General features: G+C 47.2%; 1 protein-coding gene across 2 annotated transcripts in view; it reads left to right on the forward strand.

Annotated features, from left to right (window-relative positions):
• RRBP1 (ribosome binding protein 1) overlaps positions 1 to 21,458 on the forward strand; it is a 54,607-nt gene that overhangs the window by 10,731 nt on the left and 22,418 nt on the right. Inside the window, exons 2-3 of one of the 2 annotated variants that reach the window (XM_040981809.1) lie at positions 11,700 to 12,248; positions 13,803 to 13,887. In XM_040981809.1, the coding sequence (XP_040837743.1) occupies positions 11,721 to 12,248; positions 13,803 to 13,887 (613 nt within the window). In that variant the 5' untranslated portion in view covers positions 11,700 to 11,720. Of the gene's footprint in view, positions 1 to 11,699; positions 13,912 to 21,458 lie in introns of both variants that reach the window. The other variant, XM_040981808.1, reaches the window with a different exon arrangement.

Raw genomic sequence — 21,458 nt, forward strand, 5'->3', positions numbered from 1 at the left:
AAATCTCAGTTGAAGGGGGTAGCAGTGAGAAATAAATTCCGAAACAGGAAGCAAACATACAAAAGCCAAAGCCAAAACAGCATGTTTAAAAAAGATAGATACTTGGAGCCCTCTCATGTCACTATTGAAGGTGCCCTTTTGCCCCCCTTTTCCTGAATAAATCCTGCTTTGCAAACTGGAAAATAATTTAAAACATGGATAGGGCCTAACGTGATGGCTCAATGGCTAAATCTTCACCTTGCAAGTGCCAGGATGCCATATGGGCACTGGTTTGTGTACCAGCTACTTTGTTCCCATCCAACTCCCTGCCTATGGCCAGGGAAAGCAGTTGGCCTAAAACTTTGGGACCCTGCACCTACATAAGAAACCTAGAAGAAACTCTTGGCTTCGGATCAGCTCTGCTCTGACCGTCATGGCCATTTGGGGAGTGAACCAGTGGGTGGAAGATCTTTGTCTCTGTCTCTTCTTTGTAAATTGATCTGCCTTTCCAATAAAATTAAATAAACCTTAGGGGGAAAAAAAAACCCAGGATGGATACTATTGATGAATCTCAAGCAGAATTGATCTATACGAAGGTACAGGTAGTATCAAGAATGTAAAATGGAAGGAACTTCATGACAAATGGTTACACATTTTAAAAAGCTGTTAGGAAGAAGATGCTGTAAAGTTTTTATAAGTAGTGTTGTTCTGTAGAATTAAAACTGTATAAATGATCGATATGGAGGCAATAATACATTAGATGTATAGCTTCTTTTATATATCTGAGCCTGGAGAAAAGTTTTCAAGACCTGACATAATAAATTTCTGGAAAAATCTAACTTCTACACTGAGCCAAGCAGAGGTAGGTTCTGTGATTGTCTTCTCGCAAAGGAAATACCAGGCCCAGGTGGCTTCCTTGGTCTCTGCTATACATCTAAACAGTTCCAGTTGTTCTCATCGCTTCCAAAAAACCAAAAAGAAAAAGCAAAACAAAAAACAAAGCCCCATACCACCCTGTCTACTGTGGGATGCCAGCCAACCTCAAAACCTGACAAAAATAGGAGGAAAGAAAAATATCAGATCTCATACCAAATCTTGCAGCTCGTTTAGAGGCTAAATTGTGTTTCTCTTAGAAATGTAGACTTGGTGTACCTCTTAAAAATAAATTTATAGTCATATTCCATGCTATTGAACTATAGGGGTAGGTAGTATGATTGCCTTCATAGAAACAGAGAAAGTATTTGATAAAATACAGCATCTGGTCAGGCAAAGAATAAAAGCCAACTTCTCTAGCTTGATAAGGGATGTGGTCAGCAAACATTGCACTAAACAATGAGCTGCCTGAAACTTGCCCTGCTCTCAGGAAAGGAAGAAACAGGATGCCTGCTGTCATTCCTGCACAGTACTGCTGGAGGCCCTGTCCTGTGCAGGCTTCCAGAAATGACGTAGGAGATTGAAAGATTGGAAAAGAAAAGAAACAATGAGGCATGTGTTTGTATGAAACATTTTTTAAAGCTATAGATATATTACTATCATTAGGCAGGGTTGCTGCAGAAAAGCAAAATCAATATTTTTTTGAGTTATGAAAATGGAATCAATTTATTTCTGCATACCAGCAACAAACAGAAAATGAAACTTAAAGACACCCTGAGCGTGTGTGAGTGTGAAAAGTATGAAGAACCGAAATGACTCTTAGCAAAAATATGTAAGATGCCGTGGTCGGCATTGCATTCCTCCATGTGAATAACCTGCACCTTTTCAGATCTGATCCTTTTAATATAAATGAGCAGGTGCTGTTCTGATAGGACATATAGGCGTTGCTGAGGTGTGGTCACCAGTCAGACTGACACTTGCTTTGTGGCCATGGGTTTCTGGTGCAGTGAGAACTGTGTGCCAGCATGTCTCAGGCTCAGGATTTCTTAAGAGGCCAAGAGTCTTGATCCTAAGCATGTTGTCACCTTCAGTAAGGTGCAGCCTTAATAGTAAGCTCTCAGGTTACCTGTGTGTCTGCTTTTCCAAAGATCATTATTTTAGAGAAACAAAAAACATGTCAATTCTTTGGTTTTCCCCCTCAGGCATAGAAATTGGATCTGAAATGGCTGGTGAATAAGCAAAGGCTAATAATAGAATACATTTCTATTTTTAGTGCTTCAACTTAAAAATAGCGTTATTTTTTAAAAATAGAAAATTAGTTACTTTATCCTCTTAAAACATGAATTATTTCACAATCCATCTTTTACTTGCTTCATTTTCTCTGGATTAAAAAACCAATCAGATTGCAATTAAAATTTCAGATCAGATTATCTGAAACCCTCTTAGAAATGTTAGATAAAATTAATAGTTTTTAAAAAGCACAGCTGAACTTATGAGGTAGTCAAAACTCAAGCAAGGGGAGTGACTTACAGCTCATCTCTGCTTACCTGGTGTGAGGTGTAGGTGGGGTTTTGTCCACCAAGGTCATCTCGAGACTGGCTTTCACATCCAGGGGAAAAGAAATTTGTGGCAGATGGCTAATGTCCCATGCAAAGCCTGAGCCCGGAAAGGATGCACCTCTGGAAAAGAGATTGGCCTGCAAATAAGGGCAGATGACTTTGAGAAGCATACCTGTCTTGTCGTGAGGGTTTCAACCAAGGTGCCCATTCCTCAGAATGCTAACCACTGAGGGCCTGGGGGACTGGCAGACCCACATATCCCCACAAAGGATTGCTGCTGCTGAAGCTTCCTTCTCTCTCTCTGGCGTTTAGCAGACACAATATAGAAAGCACTGGTTAGGGTGGAAAGGAGGGTGATTAAAAGCATGGAAAGGGAAAAAACATCACATTATGCAAAAAGCGCTCAATCAAACGAAGCAGAACTCAAGTGGTTAGATGTAGCTGAAAGGAGAATTGGTGAATGGAGCACATTATTGAGGAGTTTGCCTAATTGTAGTGCAGGAAGACTGAGGCCTCACTGTGGGCTTCAGCCACATAAGGGTAAGAGAATAGCTATTTCCAGAAAACTAAGTAGACAAGAATTTTTCAGAATTGATGAAAAACTATGCCTCCTCAAACTGGGGAAGCGCAGGGAAACTGAATGGCGTAGGTACACCATTAAGAATACTTGATTGGTTTCTTAGAAACCCAGAAACTTCAAAGTAGAGAGAGATAAGGGAATTCAATAAAGGAGTAACAAATAATGATATGGGTCTCAGTGGTAATCTTGCTACTTAAAAAACAAAAGGCAGAAGACAGTGCCTTCAAGGCAGTGTGAGACAGCTGTTGGCTTGAAATTGTGTGCTCTTTTAATCCACCAGTGAAGAATGAAGGTGAAATAGATTTTCAGACCTGTAAGGACAGAGCACGTTTTCAAGAAGAAAAGCTTACTGAAGGAACTAGTAGTGTATATGCTTGGACAAGACCCTGAAAGAGGAGGGATGGTAAGAAGCAGTAAAGAGCAAATGGCAAGTACTGGGGGATTTGCACAGTCAGCGTGGGCCATCTGGCATGAAACAGCAGTGGCTCCTCCAGGTGTGAGTGACAGGAGGGGAGTTGGGGAGGAGGTGGGGGGCACAGAGACAAAGGAAGAACACCACACTGGAGACCTGGGTTCTGTTCAGGAGGTGGCTGGTGGCTTTAGGGATGTAAGTTGAGAAAACATTAGGGTGAAGGCTATTTTTTTTGAATGAGTACTTGCTGAAAAAAAAAAAGAAAGAAAGAAATGTTTAACTTCCATACCTTTTCCAGAAGAAAAAGAGATAATGCTTGGATGGTACAATGAAGAGTGCAGATGAAGGAGGTGAATCAGAGAAAAAGCATGTAGAGAAACAGAAAATAAAAATACAAGTGACTCCATTAGATAGGGAGCTCGCAGTTGGTGGTGGTTGACTAAATCTACTAGTTAGAAAGACAAATTACCACACTGATCTTAAAATAAAATCCAGTTATATGCTATTTTTAAGAGCTTCAATTAAAGCATAGCAACACAGGGGGTTGGAAGTAAAAGAATAGGAAAAAAAAAGGGCCAATGTGAACACTTCAAACATTAGTAAAACTTTCAAAATAAATAATGCAAACTAGAGTTTCATGAGGAGAAAATCATTATGTAACAAGGATTGCTATAGAATAGGGAGAAAAAATAACAGGCACTTTACCAGGATAATGTAACGGTTCTGATACTCCGTTCCAATCTAATGAGATGACCACTAAGTAATTGCACATTGACAGGTTTTGAAAAGAAATTGGCAAGTCTGTGATCATAGCAGGATAGTTAAGAGCTCCCAGAATTTGGCAAGAGTAAGCAAGCAGAAAAAAATAAGTTCTTCAGGTGACTACACTTGAAGACACATAGAGGCTGATACTCTATTAGGGTATACATTTGTTTATAAAAATTGTCCACAGGCTAGCAAAGTTCACCAAATATGCTGTAATCCAAATCAGTGGTTTTCAACTGTAAGCCTCACCTGTTGTGGGAGTTTTTTTGGTTGTTGGAAACCTTAATGTTTTTGATGGCCTAGAAAGTACCAGTACATTCTACATACTGAGTTACTGTTTTATGGGTTTATTTGCATGTGATAATAAACGTGTGTATGTGATTCTCAAGTCCTGGAACGCAGGTAAATTAATTTTTTCTGAAAGCTGAAAGGGGTATTGTGCTATGGGATAAGCCACCACTTGGGGTGCCCATATCCCGCACCGTGGGCTCGAGGCCCACCTGTGTGGCTAATCCAGCTCCCTGCTGATGTGCACCCTGAGGCAGCAGACGATGGGGCCAAAGCTTGAGTACCACCCACCTATCTGGGGAGACCCGGACAGAGTTTGGGCCCTCTAGATTTGGGTTGGCTCAACCCAATCTGTTGCAGATACTTAGGGAGACATTTTGCTTTGCCTCTCAAATGAATACAAACAACCACAAAAGTCTAACAACTTTTAACTATCACATAGAACGTATTCCTTGGTGGCAGTGTAGTTAAACCAGGATTTATCAATGGAAGTTCAGAATCCCACCATGTAGTAGGAAAGTTAAACATGCTACATACTCACAAGTCAAAGGAGAGAGAATGTGGAAATCAGAAAATAACATGGGACAACAGTGAGGACACTGAGTAGGAGGGTGTGGGAGGAGGCCATAGCCATATCCACAGGGAGACTTGAATGTGTAAATGTGTGGTTCAAGAAGAGAGGAAACATTGAAAGTTGATACCCGCCAAGTAGTGCGAAAGAACAGAATAAACCAGTGGAAGATAGACCCAGGAACAATGAAAACTAATACTACAGAGTGGATCCTAAACCTGAAAGCTGTTTCTAGAATCATTGAAATTAAATCAGTGATTAGAATGTGTCAGTGCTCTTCCCAGCTGCCCCATGCCAGGGAGAGATCTGTAGAGTAGGGTTCTTTCAAACCTGCAACAAACAGCCCCATTTTTATACAAGCCCCCACAAGATGGGGAGAAGGATAAACTGTAGCTTGTTGACAGCTTAAGAATACTCTCCCGTGTTTCTCACCCAGAACACAGGGAGATGCCTCATATAAAGGTGCACAGCATGTATTATGAAAGAGCCATAGAGCATATATAGCAGCGTCTCCCCTTAGCCATGGTCTTGCTTTCCATGGTTTCAGTTACCTTTTGGTCGAGCATGGGAGATTTCAGGCTCACCAAATCATAAGTGTTAACACTGCACTCTTCTAAGTGTCCTGATGACACTCAGTGCCCTGTCCCAGCCTTTGCTGCTCAGCACGGACTCCTGCCTTTGTCCTGTGTGTCCATGCTTTACGTGCTACCTGCCTGTCAGACCCTCATCAGTCGTCTTGGTTTGCCTGTAGCGTGACTGCCATGTTACCCTTGTTTTACTTAATAGTGGCCCTGAAGTGCAAGAATGATATTCTGGCAGTTTGTTGTGTTTTACTTACTGTAAGTTATTTTTGCCAATGTCTTTCTGTGCAGAACTGTAAATTTAAAATGTTCATAGATGTATACAAGATATCTTTTAAAAGCTCTTGGAAAGTACATACTGTGAAAAACTTCATGGAGTTCAACCTTCCCTGTCAAAATAAGCCTTTTTTTTTTTTTTTAAAAAGGCTCAGAGGGCAAGAGAGCTCCTATGTGTGGATTTTTTTTTAGATGCCCACAATTAATTGTGTTTTTGCCATTAACTTCTTGAAGTCCCCTTGTACATAGAGGAAAAAACTAGCATCTCCAGTGAGGAGTTTTTCTCTGCGGTTTCAGGCATCCTCTGAGAGTGCTGGGGTGTTTCCCTACCAATTAGAGGGAACCACATTCCAGGTGAAAGGAGGAAAGGATCATGTGATAAGGAGCTCATATTGGCCAAGGTTAAACACCTAATTGAACAAAAGGTCCCTAAGAGTGTAAGATTCCCATGTTCCCTAAAAGTTTTCTGCTAAAACCCTACGGTAGTCCAGCTGGGAAGTGGTACACTGATGGTGGCCACAGGCATGCAGAGGGAAGCTGCCTTCAGTTCTGTTAAGGCAGAAGAGAAGACAATACAGTTTAGAAAGAAACAGTAAAACAGTAATTGCTTTTTCCCCCACAGGTGATTGTTCTTTTTGTTGTGTCAGTGACACATACCCAGCAGTGAATAAGTTTGCTGGTTGTCTATCTGTTGCTGGAGAATAGGGAAAGTAGTTTACAAAAAATAGCTTTTTTCTAGCACATTTAACATAATCTATGACTTTTATCAAGAAAGCCATTAAAAAAAAAAAACCTTTCTGAAAGTGTTAAAGAGAACATTTAATTTGGGTAGAGTCAGAGCATGTGGTGTTCATTGACCGGCAGCACTCCTAGGTACTGCTGTCAGTTCTCCCCACGTTCATTCAGAAATTCAGAGGCGTAAATGAGAACCTCAGCAGACATTTCAGAGAGCATCCACAGACTGAGAACGTAGTGTTGATGCCAGGAGTAGAGGTGGACAGGAGAGAACAAAGTGTAGGATTCAGTGGCTGGGAGATGGCCGTGTGCATGCAAGGGGATGGAGGAGCCCTGACAGGAAGCAGTGTTGGGTCATTGAGCCCATGGGGGAAAGTCATATCACTGTTTCCTGTCAGCTGCCAGAGTGAATCCCTTGTAAAACAGGACTTGGAAAAACCTAACTGCAAAAAGCGTTACCAAAGCTCTCAGAAGGAATTTGATTCCCAACCAGAAAAGGGACTCCCAGCAACAGGGGTTGTCTCCAGGAAGGGACTTGGGGGGAGTGGAAGGGGATGGACATGGGGAGATCTTTTCCCAAACCTGTTTAACCCTACAGGTTTGTGCCAGTAGCATCAGCTTGAAGAACCTAAACACACAGGGAAGTGTACTTGTGGTCTGGTGCCATCATGTGAGTCTGGGTAAGGATCAATGAGCTGAAGCCATGACAGCCTGTAGGAAGCAATCTCAGGAACAAAGATTAGTCGGGAGATGATGCCAGATGACACCCAGGCAGGCTGGGGTCCCTCACTGCAGTTACCGATGTATAAGCCAAATCACTTACTTCGCTTGCAGGGATCTAAGTGGAAATAATATGTAAGTGCTAAGTGACCTGGAGGCAATTGTGGCAAACCATCAGGATTTGATAAGCCTGGGTGTTGGCAAATAGATGTTCATATTTTTCATTTTTACTCTTTGGTGTTTGAGCTGTGTCATGAAAACAGGTTGTATTCCCTTACCTGAAATGCTTAGGATCAGGAGGGCTTCCCAAGCAGGATTTCTTTGTCATTACATAGATATATTAGACAGCTGAGGGAGGAGGCCCAGGCATAAGAAGCAAGTTTATTTATGTTTCCCATACCCCTTGTGCACATAGCCAGAAGGCAATTGCATGTATCATTTTTAGTATGCCTGTGTTTCAGCCTATCATCATGTGAGATCAGTGATGGGATTTTCCACTTGGCATTATGTTGATGGTCATAGGTTCAGATTTGGGAGCATTTTGGGTTTTCAGATTAGGGATGCTGTGTAATTGAAAATAGAGGGGGTGCAGCTGTGTCTGTCGCTCTCTGTTCTCATTGTGTTCTAGCTCTGTCGCCCCCTGCTAAGTTACCTTTTGCCCAGGAGACGGGCCTGGAGCCTGCTCTGGTTGATCACCCTGCCCTTTGCTTCAGTGGGCGTCCATGTGTGATCTGCATTGGAACTGTTGAGTAATGATGAGACCAGGCTCGTGGTGGTGTCACTGGGGGTCTTGGCACATAGCCTGTCTGGATCCCTACTGCTCCGTTAGACTTGACTGGCTTGGTTGGGACACATGACTTATCGGGTGTGCTCCATGTCTAAGGTATTTGGAGCTTCCACTCCTTTTGTTCCCAAAGTCTAAGAAGAAAAGCCATTCTCAGGGGGTCCTGGAGGTGGGCTATGAGTTCGGTCTGCTGAGCCTGAAGATGCCCCAGCCTCTGCATGACCTCCCACCTCCTGCTCTCTGGGTCCCTTGTCTGTTTGCTTTGGACTTGGTGTATGTACTCAGAATAGTGACTCAAAGTGCCTGTGCCACAGAGGTTCTGGAATTGATAAAAGTGAAGATCCTGTGGTCGGGCTGTACAGGGCCTATTTTGATTGCTCCCCTGGGTAGGAGTGTGGCTGAAAGCCCTAATGCCTATGATCATGGTAATCTTGGTGACTTTTAATAGCAGCGAATGTGTTTGGGGGCATCTCTGTTTGACCACTTCTGCAACTCCAGGAGCTCCCAGTGGGGGTGGTTTTCTCATTGGCTTCTCTGCTGGCTGTGGTCATGCTGCCTGGGCCCTGAAAGTCTCTGTGTCAGTACTTCATACCAGGGCTTTTTCATTTTGCTGTGAAGGATTCCTTTTTACCAAATTCTAACTCAGGAATTACTGTTGAGTATGTGATGTCTTTTTAAAGCAGCTCAGTCTGCAGAAGCTGGGAAGCCACGTAGGTGCCACTATAAAACATACATTTGTCTGCACTGTGAAGGAAAATACTCTCCCAGGTTTGCCTTGCTCAATTCTGTGCTCCCTGCAGAGAATGTATTTCTGTGTCTCATGTTTGCCTCTGTGGAGCAAGATTAAAGGCTGAGTTTCTAGCCTTGGCGTCCCTATTGGAGTTCACAAGTTGGGAACCACAAGGTTACACAGAGTTCCACAGTGCTTGGCACCAAACAAACCCTGCTTTGTGGATGGCCGCTGGCTGGTCAGGTTCTGGTGCCTGAGCGATGTCTGTTCCAGCTGCCCAGGGATCCCCCCTCTATAGGACATGGTTGTTGGGAAGCCCTGGGGTTCCAGAGTCTCAGCCAGGGTGACCCAGGCCCTTCTTATTCCCACCTCTAACCCCCAACACCCTCTGGAGAAAGGGCTGCTATTTGAGAGGGTTTTGGGGTCAAATGAATAGAATGCGTGGAGGGAAGGTAATAAAGTTTTTGTACCTGAACACTCCCCTGCTGATGAGCTTCTTGGGGATGTCTGTGTGACGTGGAACATCTGGCTTGTCGCCTGCCCTCCCCACTGCTGGCTTCATCCAAGGCCAAGCAGGTCAGTTCCCTCTCCAGCATCTAGGCTTGGGCTTAGGCTGTGCCAGTGAATCATGCCATTGCCCCTGAGGGCCAGAGGTCAGAATCCATGTGGAGATGTATGTGCCACCTTGCCTGGCATCCGGGACCTCAGGCTTTGTTTGCAACAGTGTTAGCTGACGTAGATGGCTGGGCCTTGGCCTGCCCACCCCAGGGTACTGTCTGTGGATGAAGGTAGGGACACAGCTACAGCTGGTGGAGGGATGGGTTTGCACAGCATGTGCTGGGAAGTTTGTCTTCTTGCCACAAAGGTCTTACCTTTCTAGAGAGAGACAATGAATGCGCATGACATGATATGTGCATGTCACTTGAGAGTGACTTTTTTCTTCAGATTTATTGATTTTTATCGGAAAGGCAGATTTACAGAGAGAAGAGAGAGACAGAAAGATCTTCCATTTCTTGGTTCATTCCCCAAACGATTGAAACGGCCAGAAATGAGCTGATCCAAAGCCAGCAGCCAGGAGCTTCTTCCAGGTCTCCCATCTGGGTACAGGGTCCCGAGGACTTGGGCCATCATCTACTGCTTTCCTAGGCCATAGCAGGGAGCTGGATGCAAAGCTGATAGCTGGGATATGAACTGACCCCATACAGGATGCTGGCACTTTGTAGGCAAAGGATGGCCATTTGAGCCATTGTGCTGGCTGCAAGTGATATCTTTCTTAGAGCAGATGCCCAGTTACACAGTGCCCCTTTTCACTCTGAGGTCAAGTTTGGGGTTCCTGGGCAGGTGTCTGGCACTTCCTTCTTCTCCTGTCTGTGACCCTTTTCTGAATGCCTCACTGGAGCTTCTCCCTTAATCTTTACAGTTCTGATTTCTAGGTTGGCTCATAAAATGCAACACTTGGCACCTTTTATTTTAAAAAACAAACAGTATTTTGTTTGTAGTAAGATCTGAACATTGTAACCATTCAGAAAGGAGTGGGAAATCTCAAAGTCTGTGCTGCCAACCATGGCAACCCACCTCTCCAGTGCCTGGAGAGCCACTTCCCTTCTTCCCCTCCTCTCTTGTACCCTCCTTCCCCAGGTCTGTTCACTCATTCAAATCCTTGTAGACTCTTCCAGTTCAGGGACCTGGGAAAGGGTAATAACATCAGCATTGAATGAGTACACCCAAATCAGCAAACCTCTTGGAGATCCCAGTGAGGTGGAGGTGGCCAGAAGGTGTGGTCCATTGGCCTTTGCCCTTTGGACTTGGTAGGCAGTAAGGTTTGACATGTGAGTTCAGCACAGGGCTTGGTGACTCTGAAGATCCAAACAGGCTTGCTGAGCCTTTTGTCCATTGTGTAGGTGCAGGCTCGGTGACTTCAGGAGCCATTTCTGGCCAACAAAAGCAGTGTGTCGTGACCTGTCAGGGTTGTAATGCAGGCCCCTGCGTAGCTATGTTGATCAGCACTGGAGAGGGGAGGCAACGCAGCAGAAATGGCACACACACCAGGGCCTGCTGCCCACAGAGCATGCAGCTGAAATGTACACCAAGGCCTGCTGTCCAGAGCACATGGCCTAAACACACCAGGGACCTGCTGCCCAGAGCTCGTGATCTAAGCGCATACCAGGGGCCTACTACCTATAGAGCATGTGGTCTAAACGCAAACCAGCACCTGCTGCCCAGAGCACATGGCCTAAACGCACAACAGGACCAGAGCACAGAGCATGCAGTACAGGTGTGTTTTTACCTTGGCCCATGTGGTATTTTTGAATTAATAATTTCACATCAAGAGAAGAGAAGGAAAAGATTGGCCCAATGTGAAAAATCAAAACATCTCTCGGACCCGGCAACATGGCCTAGCAGCTGAAGTCCTTACCTTAAACACACCGGGATCCCATATGGGCGCCGGTTGTAATCCCAGCTGCTCCACTTCCCATCCAGCTCCCTGCTTGTGGCCTGGGAAGGCAGTCGAGGAAGACATGGGGGGATTTGCTGCCGTTCTGAGTTTTACACCAGCTTGTGTGTTGTACTTCCCTCTAGCAGGGCTGTCTTCTGTTGGCATCATTGAGCACTGTGTACTCAGCTTCTAGACCTGTAGTCTGCCCCCGTCTACCGGTAGGGACTCCTCACTCCTACAGTGGGTGGGCAAGAACACGGGATGTTAAAGCTTAAATCTGTTCACCTGAAGAAGGAATACAGGCACCTTAAGTGTGATGGCCAGGGCAGAGGTGGAGACTATCAAGTCTCTCGATTTCTATAAAAATAAAAATAATAATCACCATCATCTCCCTGTGTGTATTTGGCAGGTGAAAAGAAGGCCAGCCAAGATGGATATTTACGACACTCAGACCTTGGGAGTTGTGGTCTTTGGTGGGTTCATGGTGGTTTCCGCCATCGGCATCTTCCTAGTGTCCACCTTCTCCATGAAGGAGACATCGTACGAAGAAGCCCTCGCCAACCAGCGCAAAGAGATGGCCAAGACCCACCACCAGAAGGTAGAGAAGAAAAAGAAGGAGAAAACAGTCGAGAAGAAAGGAAAGACCAAGAAAAAGGAAGAGAAACCTAATGGGAAGATACCTGATCATGAACCAGTCCCCGGCGTGACCCTTCTCCTGAAAGATACCTTGCGGGCACCTGCTGTAGCTGTGGCCCCAATTCCAGTCCAGTCCCAGGTGGTCATTGCCCCTGTAGCCACTGTAACAGCCATGCCCCAAGAGAAGCCAGCCTCATCCCCTAAGGACAAAAAGAAGAAGGAGAAAAAAGTAGCAAAGGTGGAGCCAGCAGTCAGTTCTGTAGTGAATTCCGTCCAGGTTCTCACCTCCAAGGCTGCTATCTTTGAAGCTGCGCCCAAGGAGGTGCCTATGGTGGTTGTGCCCCCAGTGGGTGCCAAGGCCAGCACTGCAGGCACTGGCACTAGTCAAGGCAAAAAATCAGAGGGGGTTCAGAGTCAGGGCAAAAAGGGGGAGGCAGCCCCAAATCAGGGCAAGAAGACAGAGGGACCTCAGAACCAGAACAAGAAGGGGGAGGGGACTCCAACCTCAAGCAAGAAGGGAGAGGGAACCCCAAACCAGGGTAAGAAAGGAGAAGGAACCCCAAACCAGGGTAAGAAAGGAGAGGGAACCCCAAACCAGGGTAAGAAAGGAGAAGGAACCCCAAACCAGGGTAAGAAAGGAGAAGGAACCCCAAATCAGGGTAAGAAAGGAGAAGGAACCCCAAATCAGGGTAAGAAAGGAGAAGGAACCCCAAACCAGGGTAAGAAAGGAGAAGGAGCCCCAAACCAGGGTAAGAAAGGAGAAGGAACCCCAAACCAGGGTAAGAAAGGAGAAGGAACCCCAAGCCAGGGTAAGAAAGAAGGGACCCCAAACCAGGGTAAGAAAGAAGGAACCCCAAACCAGGGTAAGAAAGGAGAAGAAACCCCAAACCAGGGTAAGAAAGGAGAAGGAACCCCAAACCAGGGTAAGAAGGCAGAGGGGGCCCCAAACCAGGGTAAAAAAGGAGAAGGAGCCCCAAACCAGGGTAAGAAGGCAGAGGGAACCCCAAACCAGGGTAAGAAGGCGGAGGGAGCCCCAAGCCAGGGTAAGAAAGGAGAAGTAACTCAGAACCAGAGCAAGAAAGCAGAAGGAACCTCAAGTCAAGGCAAGAAGGGGGAGGGAACCCAGAACCAGAACAAGAAGGGGGAGGGGACCCCAAAGCAGAGTAAGAAAGGAGAAGAAACCCCAAATCAGAGTAAGAAGGCAGAGGGAACCTCAAACCAAGGCAAGAAGGTAGAAGGGGCCCCAAACCAAGGCAAGAAAGGAGAAGGAACCCCAAATCAGAGTAAGAAGGCAGAGGGAACTCCAAACCAGGGCAAAAAAGCAGAAGGGGCTGCGAATCAGGGCAAAAAAGGGGAGGGGGCTCAGAACCAGGGTAAAAATGTAGAGGGGGCCCCAAACCAGGGCAAGAAGGCAGAAGGGACCCAGAACCAGAGTAAGAAGGGAGAGGGGGCCCAGAGCCAGAGTAAGAAGGGAGAGGGAACCCAAAACCAGAGTAAGAAAGGAGAGGGGGCCCAGAACCAGAAAGGAGAGGGCACCCAGAACCAGAGCAAGAAGGGAGAGGGAGCCCCAAACCAGGGCAAGAAGGGAGAGGGAACCCAGAACCAGAGTAAGAAGGGAGAGGGAACTCAGAACCAAAGCAAGAAGGGAGACGGAGCTCAGAACCAGAGCAAGAAGGGAGAGGGGGCCCAGAACCAGAACAAGAAGGGAGAGGGGGCCCAGAACCAGAGCAAGAAGGGAGAGGGAGCCCAGAATCAGGGCACAAAGGCAGACAATGTTACAAACCAGGGGAAAAAAACAGAGGGGGCCCCCAACCAGGGCAAAAAGGTAGAAGGGGCTGCCAATCAGGGTAAAAAGACAGATTCAGCTCCTGTCCAGGGCAAAATCACAGATGCAGTGCAGAGCCAGGAGATGCCAAAGCAAGAGGATCCTCCTGCAAAGAAGAAGAAGAAGAAGAAGTCTGGTTCAAAGAAAAAGGAGGAACCTGGTAAGTTACTGCTTTCTGATCTTGAAGGGGGTCTGTCTAAGCGGCCTGTGGGCTTCCTCTGAGCATGCCATCTGTCTCAGCTGGTACCACTGCGCAGCTGTGTAGCACACACTGCAGGAGTTAGTGCTCCACAAAGGCAGGTGTTTATCCTTGCACCTCAGATGCGGCTGGCCAGTTGGCTCTGCGTCTGTCTCAACCGGCTGGCTCTGCTTCAAGGTGGGATTGAACTGGGTTGGCTCCTCACTATGGGTGTCTGTGTGTGTCACTCGGGACCCAGCCTGTGGCTTCAGTGGCTCCTGAGGCAGAGGTTCACACACAGGGGTTTCAGGCAGGTGTATGTCACTCCAGTAGCCTATTTACCAGGGCAAGTCATGTGACAGCCCTGCTTCCAGAGCTGTCTGGCAAGAGGGACTGCAGTGACATGGGAAAGAGGCTGTGAGGATTGAATAGTGTCTGCTTGGGAGTCCATCTCTATTGTCAGCCTGTTAGGTGTTCTTATCTGGGTGCATCTATGTGCTTGCTTGCTCAGTGTGTAAACATAGGGTGTTGTTTTTAAGGAGCAGTTGCATTCGTTTTTATTGAATAGATGCATGAATCGACATGAAATAACAGAGTTGATTTGCCATCCATCATCTTAAATACATATTACAATAAGAATTAGGTCAAGGGAAAGTTCCTCTTTCATGTTCTATCATTCATTTAATCCACTTGTTTTATTTATTTATTTAAGTTTTACCTCTGAAAACCACTAGCCAACTTGGAAATCAGTTCCCTTTGTCTTGACAAAAGATACCATCAGGGCTGGGTTGTGTTGTGTTGTGTTGTGTTGTGTTGTGTTGTGTTGTGTTGAGTGGCGCAGGGCCTCTTATTTTCAGCTGAGCTTCCCCTGTTGTGCATTCTGTTGAGCTGTGTCACCTTCTCTCAGGTTCCCTCCTCCCCTGCTTTTTCTTCCTGCCCTCCCCAACTTTTTTTTTTTTAAAGATTTATTTTTTATTATTTTTTCATTGGAAAGGCGGATATACAGAGAGGAGAGACAGAGAGGAAGATCCTCCGTCCAAAGATTCACTCCCCAAGTGAGCGCAACGGCCGATACTATGCCAGTCCGAAGCCAGGAGCCTCTTCCGGGTCTCCCACGCGGGTGTAGGGTCCCAAAGCCTTGGGCCGTCCTCGACTGCTTTCCCGGGCCACAGGCAGGGAGCTGGAAGGTTAGCGGGGCTGCTGGGATTAGAACCGGCACCCATATGGGATCCCGGGCGTGCAAGGTGAGGACCTTTAACCACTTGCGCCACCGTGCCGGGCCCCTCCCCAACTTTTGATGGGACATTTGCTCAGGCATGAGAGGGGTGTGCACCCTTGGAGAGTGACTCTGGACTCCTGGGAATCAGTGCTCAGCTTGCCTGGCCCTGCCAAGCCCTGACACTGTGCCTCAGCCCTGTATTTCAGGGCTGGTGGGTAGGCACTCTGCCCTTCCTATAATATTTTGTTCCAGCTAGACTCAAGGCAGTAATGAGGCATTGATTCTCCCACCTCAAGTTGTGTTCAGCTCCTCCTGCATCTTGTAGTCGGTGTTGCCCCAGCTAGTTTTAGACATTTGAAGTGAGCTGTGAGACAGAACTAGTGAGAACACTGGAAAGGAAGGTAAAAGTAGAATCTCGGTAGGAATGTGACCTCAAGGGCACAAGGCAGCTTGTGGAGGTGGTTAAAGAGAAAATGTGAGCCAAGAAGGTAAACGCAGCATTCCGGAGTAGGAAGGATGCAGTGCAGATGAAATGGCTATCATTCCCAGCTTAACCCAGTTCTGCCACCCTTCCACCGGGATTCCTCCCCCTCCCCACCCCCCCCCAACACACACAGAGTTGTCAGAAATTCCGTAAAAGTCCCACCTGAGATAAGCAAGTGGAGTCAGTTTTTTAAAGTGGTTTTTGGAAAGCCAGTCCTGCCTGGTGTGTCAGCTGCTCCTAACTGTTGTGATCACTAGGGAGGGAATAGCCCGGCCCAGGAATCAACCATGTTGCCTACATGAACTTAAGCATGTGAAGCATTGTCCTTCCACAGAGACACTGGGCAGAGTGCCCAGGATCTGAACAGTTTGCTTTGAGCCACAGGCACTTACCGCTGAAGAAAAATGTAAGGTGGGCTGGAAATGTGTTTAATTGTAAAAGAGATTAATCCTGGTCAGCCAGATGGTACAAGATGGCCACTCTGAGGTTGCAATGAGAGGTCACCAAGGACACCATGGTTGGGAGACCATGACCATACTGCTAGCCACAGGAGACTGCCAGGATTGACTTGGAGAATTAAGAGCATGGGCAATATGCAGCCAACGTGACACTGGAATGGCATGTGGCTTCATTTGCCAGAGTGACTTGAAGCCTGTGAGCACAGGAAAGTACTTGTTTGTGCTTAGTTGTCCTGAGTGGGCACCACATAAGCCCTGCTTTCCCTTTGGGCTGATATGTGAAGGCATCCTCCAGGCCCTCTGTGGTGGTCGCAGGCCACCTACCCCAGACCAGAATGACCTCTGAGTGCTTCTTGGACTTGAATGCACAGTTAAGTCCCTAAGATTTTGGCTCTGCAGGCATAGCTGGAGCCGGAGACTCTGCACTCTGACAGCTCCCAGGGGCTTCCGGTGCTGCTGGTCACAAGCCTGTACTAGAGTAGGGACCTCAAACGGTTTCCTGTAACCAGCAAACAGTGTTAAAAATCCACATGGAAACAAATCGACCTCAGTAAAAATGACCGACATAAACAATATCATGAGTTGGTCAGAAGTGGCATCCATGTGACCCTTTTCAAAAGCAGCTTTGCAAAATGTATGAAAACAGCATTGAAGAACCTGGTGGTTGTTCTTTGACTCTTGGGGTTATCTGTGGGTACTCAGAGCCAGGTCTTGGCTTAGTGGCCTTGCTGTTCCTGAGACGGGATCCAGTGCAACTGTTCAGGTGGGCTTGGTGCATCCCCTAGAAGGGATGGATGAGAAGGTGCGCTGTGTGCAAAGATGTGGACATGGTGTGGTTCTTTCCCCTATGTGTGGTGGTGATTGTGGGAGGTAAAGGCCTTAGGGGAATGACAGTGATAGAAACAGTGACCTCAGGGTACATGTGTGCCTCAGTGTTGATGTCCAGCTGGTTGTGGGCCTCCTGGGGGATATCCAGATTGGTGGATTGCAAGTCCCTTGAAAGCAACTGGATGGCATTTGCACAACCTCCAACTCCCGTTGAATTACAGGTAGACAGTTGCTGCACTGGATCTTTCAGAGAGTTAGAGAGGGGCTGAGGGTTTCGGCACAGGGTGTTTGTTTATTCTGAAGGGCAGGACTCTGTGGAGATGGAACAGACAAGATAGTGAGGCTGGCTGTACCATGGTGACTACTGCAGTTGAGTTTTTCTTCAGTATACTAATACTTACCCTTCAAATTCAAAAAGTGGCCTCAAAGAAAGCCTCAAGTCTCGTGGCTGTGACTGCATCCCTTGGAATTGCCAGTAGAGGAATTCTAGGGAGCTGTTGGCATGAAAAATTTGGTATTAAAACCCTTCTTACTTAATGACCTTTAAACATTATTTTAGGGCTATAAAAATGGATCCCATTGTGTTATTTTAAATGCTATAGATACCATCCCAAAGGAGTCAACAGTGAAGCTTCCAGAGAGATTGCTGGAGAGCAGGAGCAGATGACACTCCTTGGACAGAGCTCCGAGATATTGTGCTTCTGTGTGTGTTTTCACCTTGGTAATTCTGGGGTGATGTGCAGAGTAACACTGAAGGTAGACCTTAGGGCCATTTAGGGTGCCCAGAGAGTCTTCTCTGACAGTAAAGACCATTGTAACTGGGGACCAGGCCCAGAACTCCAGCCTGATTGTCCAGTAGTGGAGCTTAGGACAGAGGAAAGGAGTCAGCTGTGCACATGGAAAAGAAACACTGACCAGTGCCAGGGCTGGCGGCAGGGCCCAAAAGTCCAGGGCTGCCCATTCGACAAGTGCAAGCGTTGCACCAGAATGTTTATAAGGCTGAGCTTGTTTCCAGGAAACGTGTATGTCTCTGTGGCCATCAGTGGTTGTCCCTCTGCTGGAGGTGAGTGTCTTGTGGTTGAGAATGGGGAGAACTTTTGGCATTCTTGCTTCTAGCCCCCAGGACTCATCTGCTGCTGGCATTCTGGCCATCCTCCTGCTATCCTGCTCAGTAGCCTTCCCATCATGCTGACTGCTAGGACATGAGGTCAGGCACACTTGCTCAGAGTTGTCCTTGACTTGTCCGCCTACCTGGCTGGCTAGTGGCCGAGGACAGGAGCACATCCTTTCCTTGTCCCCTCTGCAGCAGCCACACCCTGCATTGCCATTGTGGGGGGCCACAGCAGATGAGAATGTGCCTGTGACTAGCTGTGCATGCTTTGGTCTGTGTGGGTATGTGTCAGCAGTCTCCCAGGCAGCATGCAGCATGGTCATCAGTGGCTGGGGCAGGGGTATAGTAGTTCTGTGTATGTGTGTATTGCTCTCCTTGTGGTCATGAGGATTTGCATCAGCTGGGCTCTGTCATGGTATGCTTATTCCCCAGCACACATGTATTTTCCATTCTCTGATAAGTGCCAGGGACATTGCTTGATGTCCTTGTGGCTGCCATTCTGCAAAAGCACAAGCAGGGAGCCCAATCTCTGGGCCATTGCCAGGAGGTATGAGAGGAAGGAGGAAAGAAGAAGAGGAGGTGGTCTGTGCTCAAGAGCACCTGAGGGTTGGCAGGTCTCCCCCTATGGGACAGGCCCCTAGGGTGGCCTTAGGGCAGCAGCAATGCTGGCCCCTCAGCACCTTCACTGATCCCACATGCAAGTGTTAGGCAAAGACATGGCCGAGGGAGCGCCATGGGCAACAGAGTTCCCCTGCAGGCCTTGCCCTGCGCAGACCCACCCCAAAGCCAGCTGCGTAGTGGGGAGCTGCTCCTGCAACTCCCTCACTGGGGTACAGGAGTGTTCTTCATGATGGATAACTGAGAGGGAGGGAGGCCAGGGCTGGGCTGGGCAGGGTTGGACCACAAGGTACCCATCCATAGTGAGTACCATTCCAGATTCAGTTCTTGATGTGTGCCAGCTACATTCTGGGTGCTCAGTGGTCACATGACTGGTGGCCACCTTTGGAAAGGGCAGACAGAGGAGATTTCTAGTGGCCTGGAAGGTCTGTTGTGTGGCATTGTTCTGTGTCATTTGGAGATAAGTGGGCCCCTGGGGTGCCCTTGCAGGTGGTCCTGTGAAGACAGTGATGTCTTTGAGCCCTGTGTTGTTCTGGCTGCCTGCTCACGCCTTCCTGTCATGGTGAGACTGAGTGAGGACACAGCAGCAGAGGTGCCTCATACACAGCATGAGACAGACAGCAGAATCAGCACTGGGATCCACCAGAGACCAGAGCCACTTCCTCAGCCTCCTGGGCCTTCTCTGTCATCAGTTGCTGCATGGCCCTTGCTGACTGATGGGTGTCCCAGGCGACCAGCAGGTGTGGAGGCGGGTTCAGGACATGCTTCTGCAGGCCCAGGTTGGAGCTCTGCACAAACTGCTGCTATGATTGTCTTACAAGAGCAGCCTGGGGCTGGGTGACAGGTTTTTACCCCCTGTCCGTGGCTTTATTTGACAGTGAACACCTGCCTCCTAATCCTTGCATTTAAAATTTATTATGGTATAAATACATGTGCTCAGCAGACAGAATCAAAGAGTATGGAAGCATGGAGAGTTAATATTGAAAACCTTTCTTCCCATTTGATCCTCATTGCCCCTTACCTCATAGGAACTTCAGGAGCACTGCTGGTCACTTGGGCACCCACAAACAGGAATTATAAGCTCTCTTTGCTTAGTATTGTATTGGTGACACCTTTCCATATTGCATTTGTGCTCCCCATTCAGCTGCATATTACTCTGTGGTGTGAAAATATGAGTTTATTTAAATTGCATTTAACAAGTATGCAGGCTCTTTTTTTTTTCTTGCTGCTAAAATTAATACTGCAGTGATGTGCATGTATCATTGTTTCTGTGTGTCTGTGAAGTAAGTTCCCAGAGAGTTGAGGTCTAGGTCTTTTATGGGAAGGCAGATCAGATTTACAGAGAGAAAGAGAAACAGAAAGATCTTCTGTCTGCTGGTTCACTCCTCTAAGAGGCTGCAATGACCGAAACTGAGCTGATCCAAAGCCAGGAATCCGGAGCTCAAGGTTTTAGTCCATCCTCTGCTGCTTTCCCAGGCCATAAGCAGGGAACTGGATGAGAAGTGTAGCAGCTAGGACAGGCACTGGCATCCATACGGGATCCTGGCGCCTGCAAGGTGAGGATTTAGCCATTCAGCCATCTTGTCAGACTCAGTAGCTACATCTTGAAGACAGTGGTGCTTTACCATTCACAAATACATCACAGTATGTTCCAATTGAGTTTTCTAACTTGATTGCTGGAAATGGTGTAAGTTTAATGGGAGTGTTATAAATGTAGGCATGGAGTAAATAGACATACTGGATTTTCAAATAAGGCCCCAGATTCTTTTCTAAATGTTTGGAGGAAGAGGAGTTGGCAGAATCACAGAGAAGTGAAATTTCTAGGTATTTGGAGTATGACCCTTACCTGGTTCCTTCTCTGGTGGCTAAGTTGGCATTTGGTGTCATAGAAGGTATGTATATATGGTATAGGTTGTTTTGAAAAACCTGTTTTTATCCTCACATGTAGTCTTTGCCATTGTAACCATATTGGCTTGTTTCCTGCCCTGAACCCCAGCCTGCTCGGATGGTGTGTTTGTCGCACCTTGACGTGAGGCTGCCAGCAGAGGTGATCTGCCCTGGCACCTAGGGTTGAGTCTAGCTCAGTGAGATGTGGGCCTGCACCCTGAATAATTGAGAAGCTGAGCCTTGAGGCCTGAGAGTTAATGGCCCCAGAATGGTGTGTCGTTAGCTACAGCCAGGGCCATGGGTATCCATGTTGGGTAAGGCCCAGGCCAGCTTGGGAACACTTGGGCATGCAGGTCCCTGAGAACCCGTGGCCTTCTGCCTCACAGGCACAGCTCCCCCAAAGCCTGGAGCCTTGCCTTGGACTCTGGGTTAGCTTTTGCAGGACTTTCCCTCTGAGTTTGGCTCAAACCAGAAAGCCAGCAAGGCAAGGTCCAGAAGAGCCTGATGAGTTTCTACAAGGCAGAAAACACTTTCAGCCACCTTGTCAAGTCCACAGGGAGGAAGAGGTCCCCAAAGGGCAAGGCAGATTCTGGGTAGCCTTTAGAATCTTATCCTTTTGCATTTTCTAACTTTACTGCACCTTTTTTCCCTAACGATTTATTTATTTGAAGGAGTTACAGTGAGAAATGAACAGAGAGAAATGTTTCATCTGCTGGTTCACTCCCCAGGTGGCTGGAAGAGCTGGGCTGGGCCAGGTTGAAGCCAGAAGCCTCATGTGGACTCCCACTTGGGTGCAAGGGATCCAAGCACTTGGACGATCCTCTACTGCTTTTCCTAGGCCATTATCAGGGAGCAGGACCAGAATGATCAGCTGACACTTGAACTGGCATCCATATACCACAACACCGGCCTCCCACATGTTGT

This window comes from Ochotona curzoniae, unplaced genomic scaffold, assembly GCF_017591425.1.
Source record: "Ochotona curzoniae isolate NIBS_2020 unplaced genomic scaffold, NIBS_Ocur_1.0 contig_3520, whole genome shotgun sequence".
Classification (NCBI taxonomy): Eukaryota; Metazoa; Chordata; class Mammalia; order Lagomorpha; family Ochotonidae; genus Ochotona; species Ochotona curzoniae.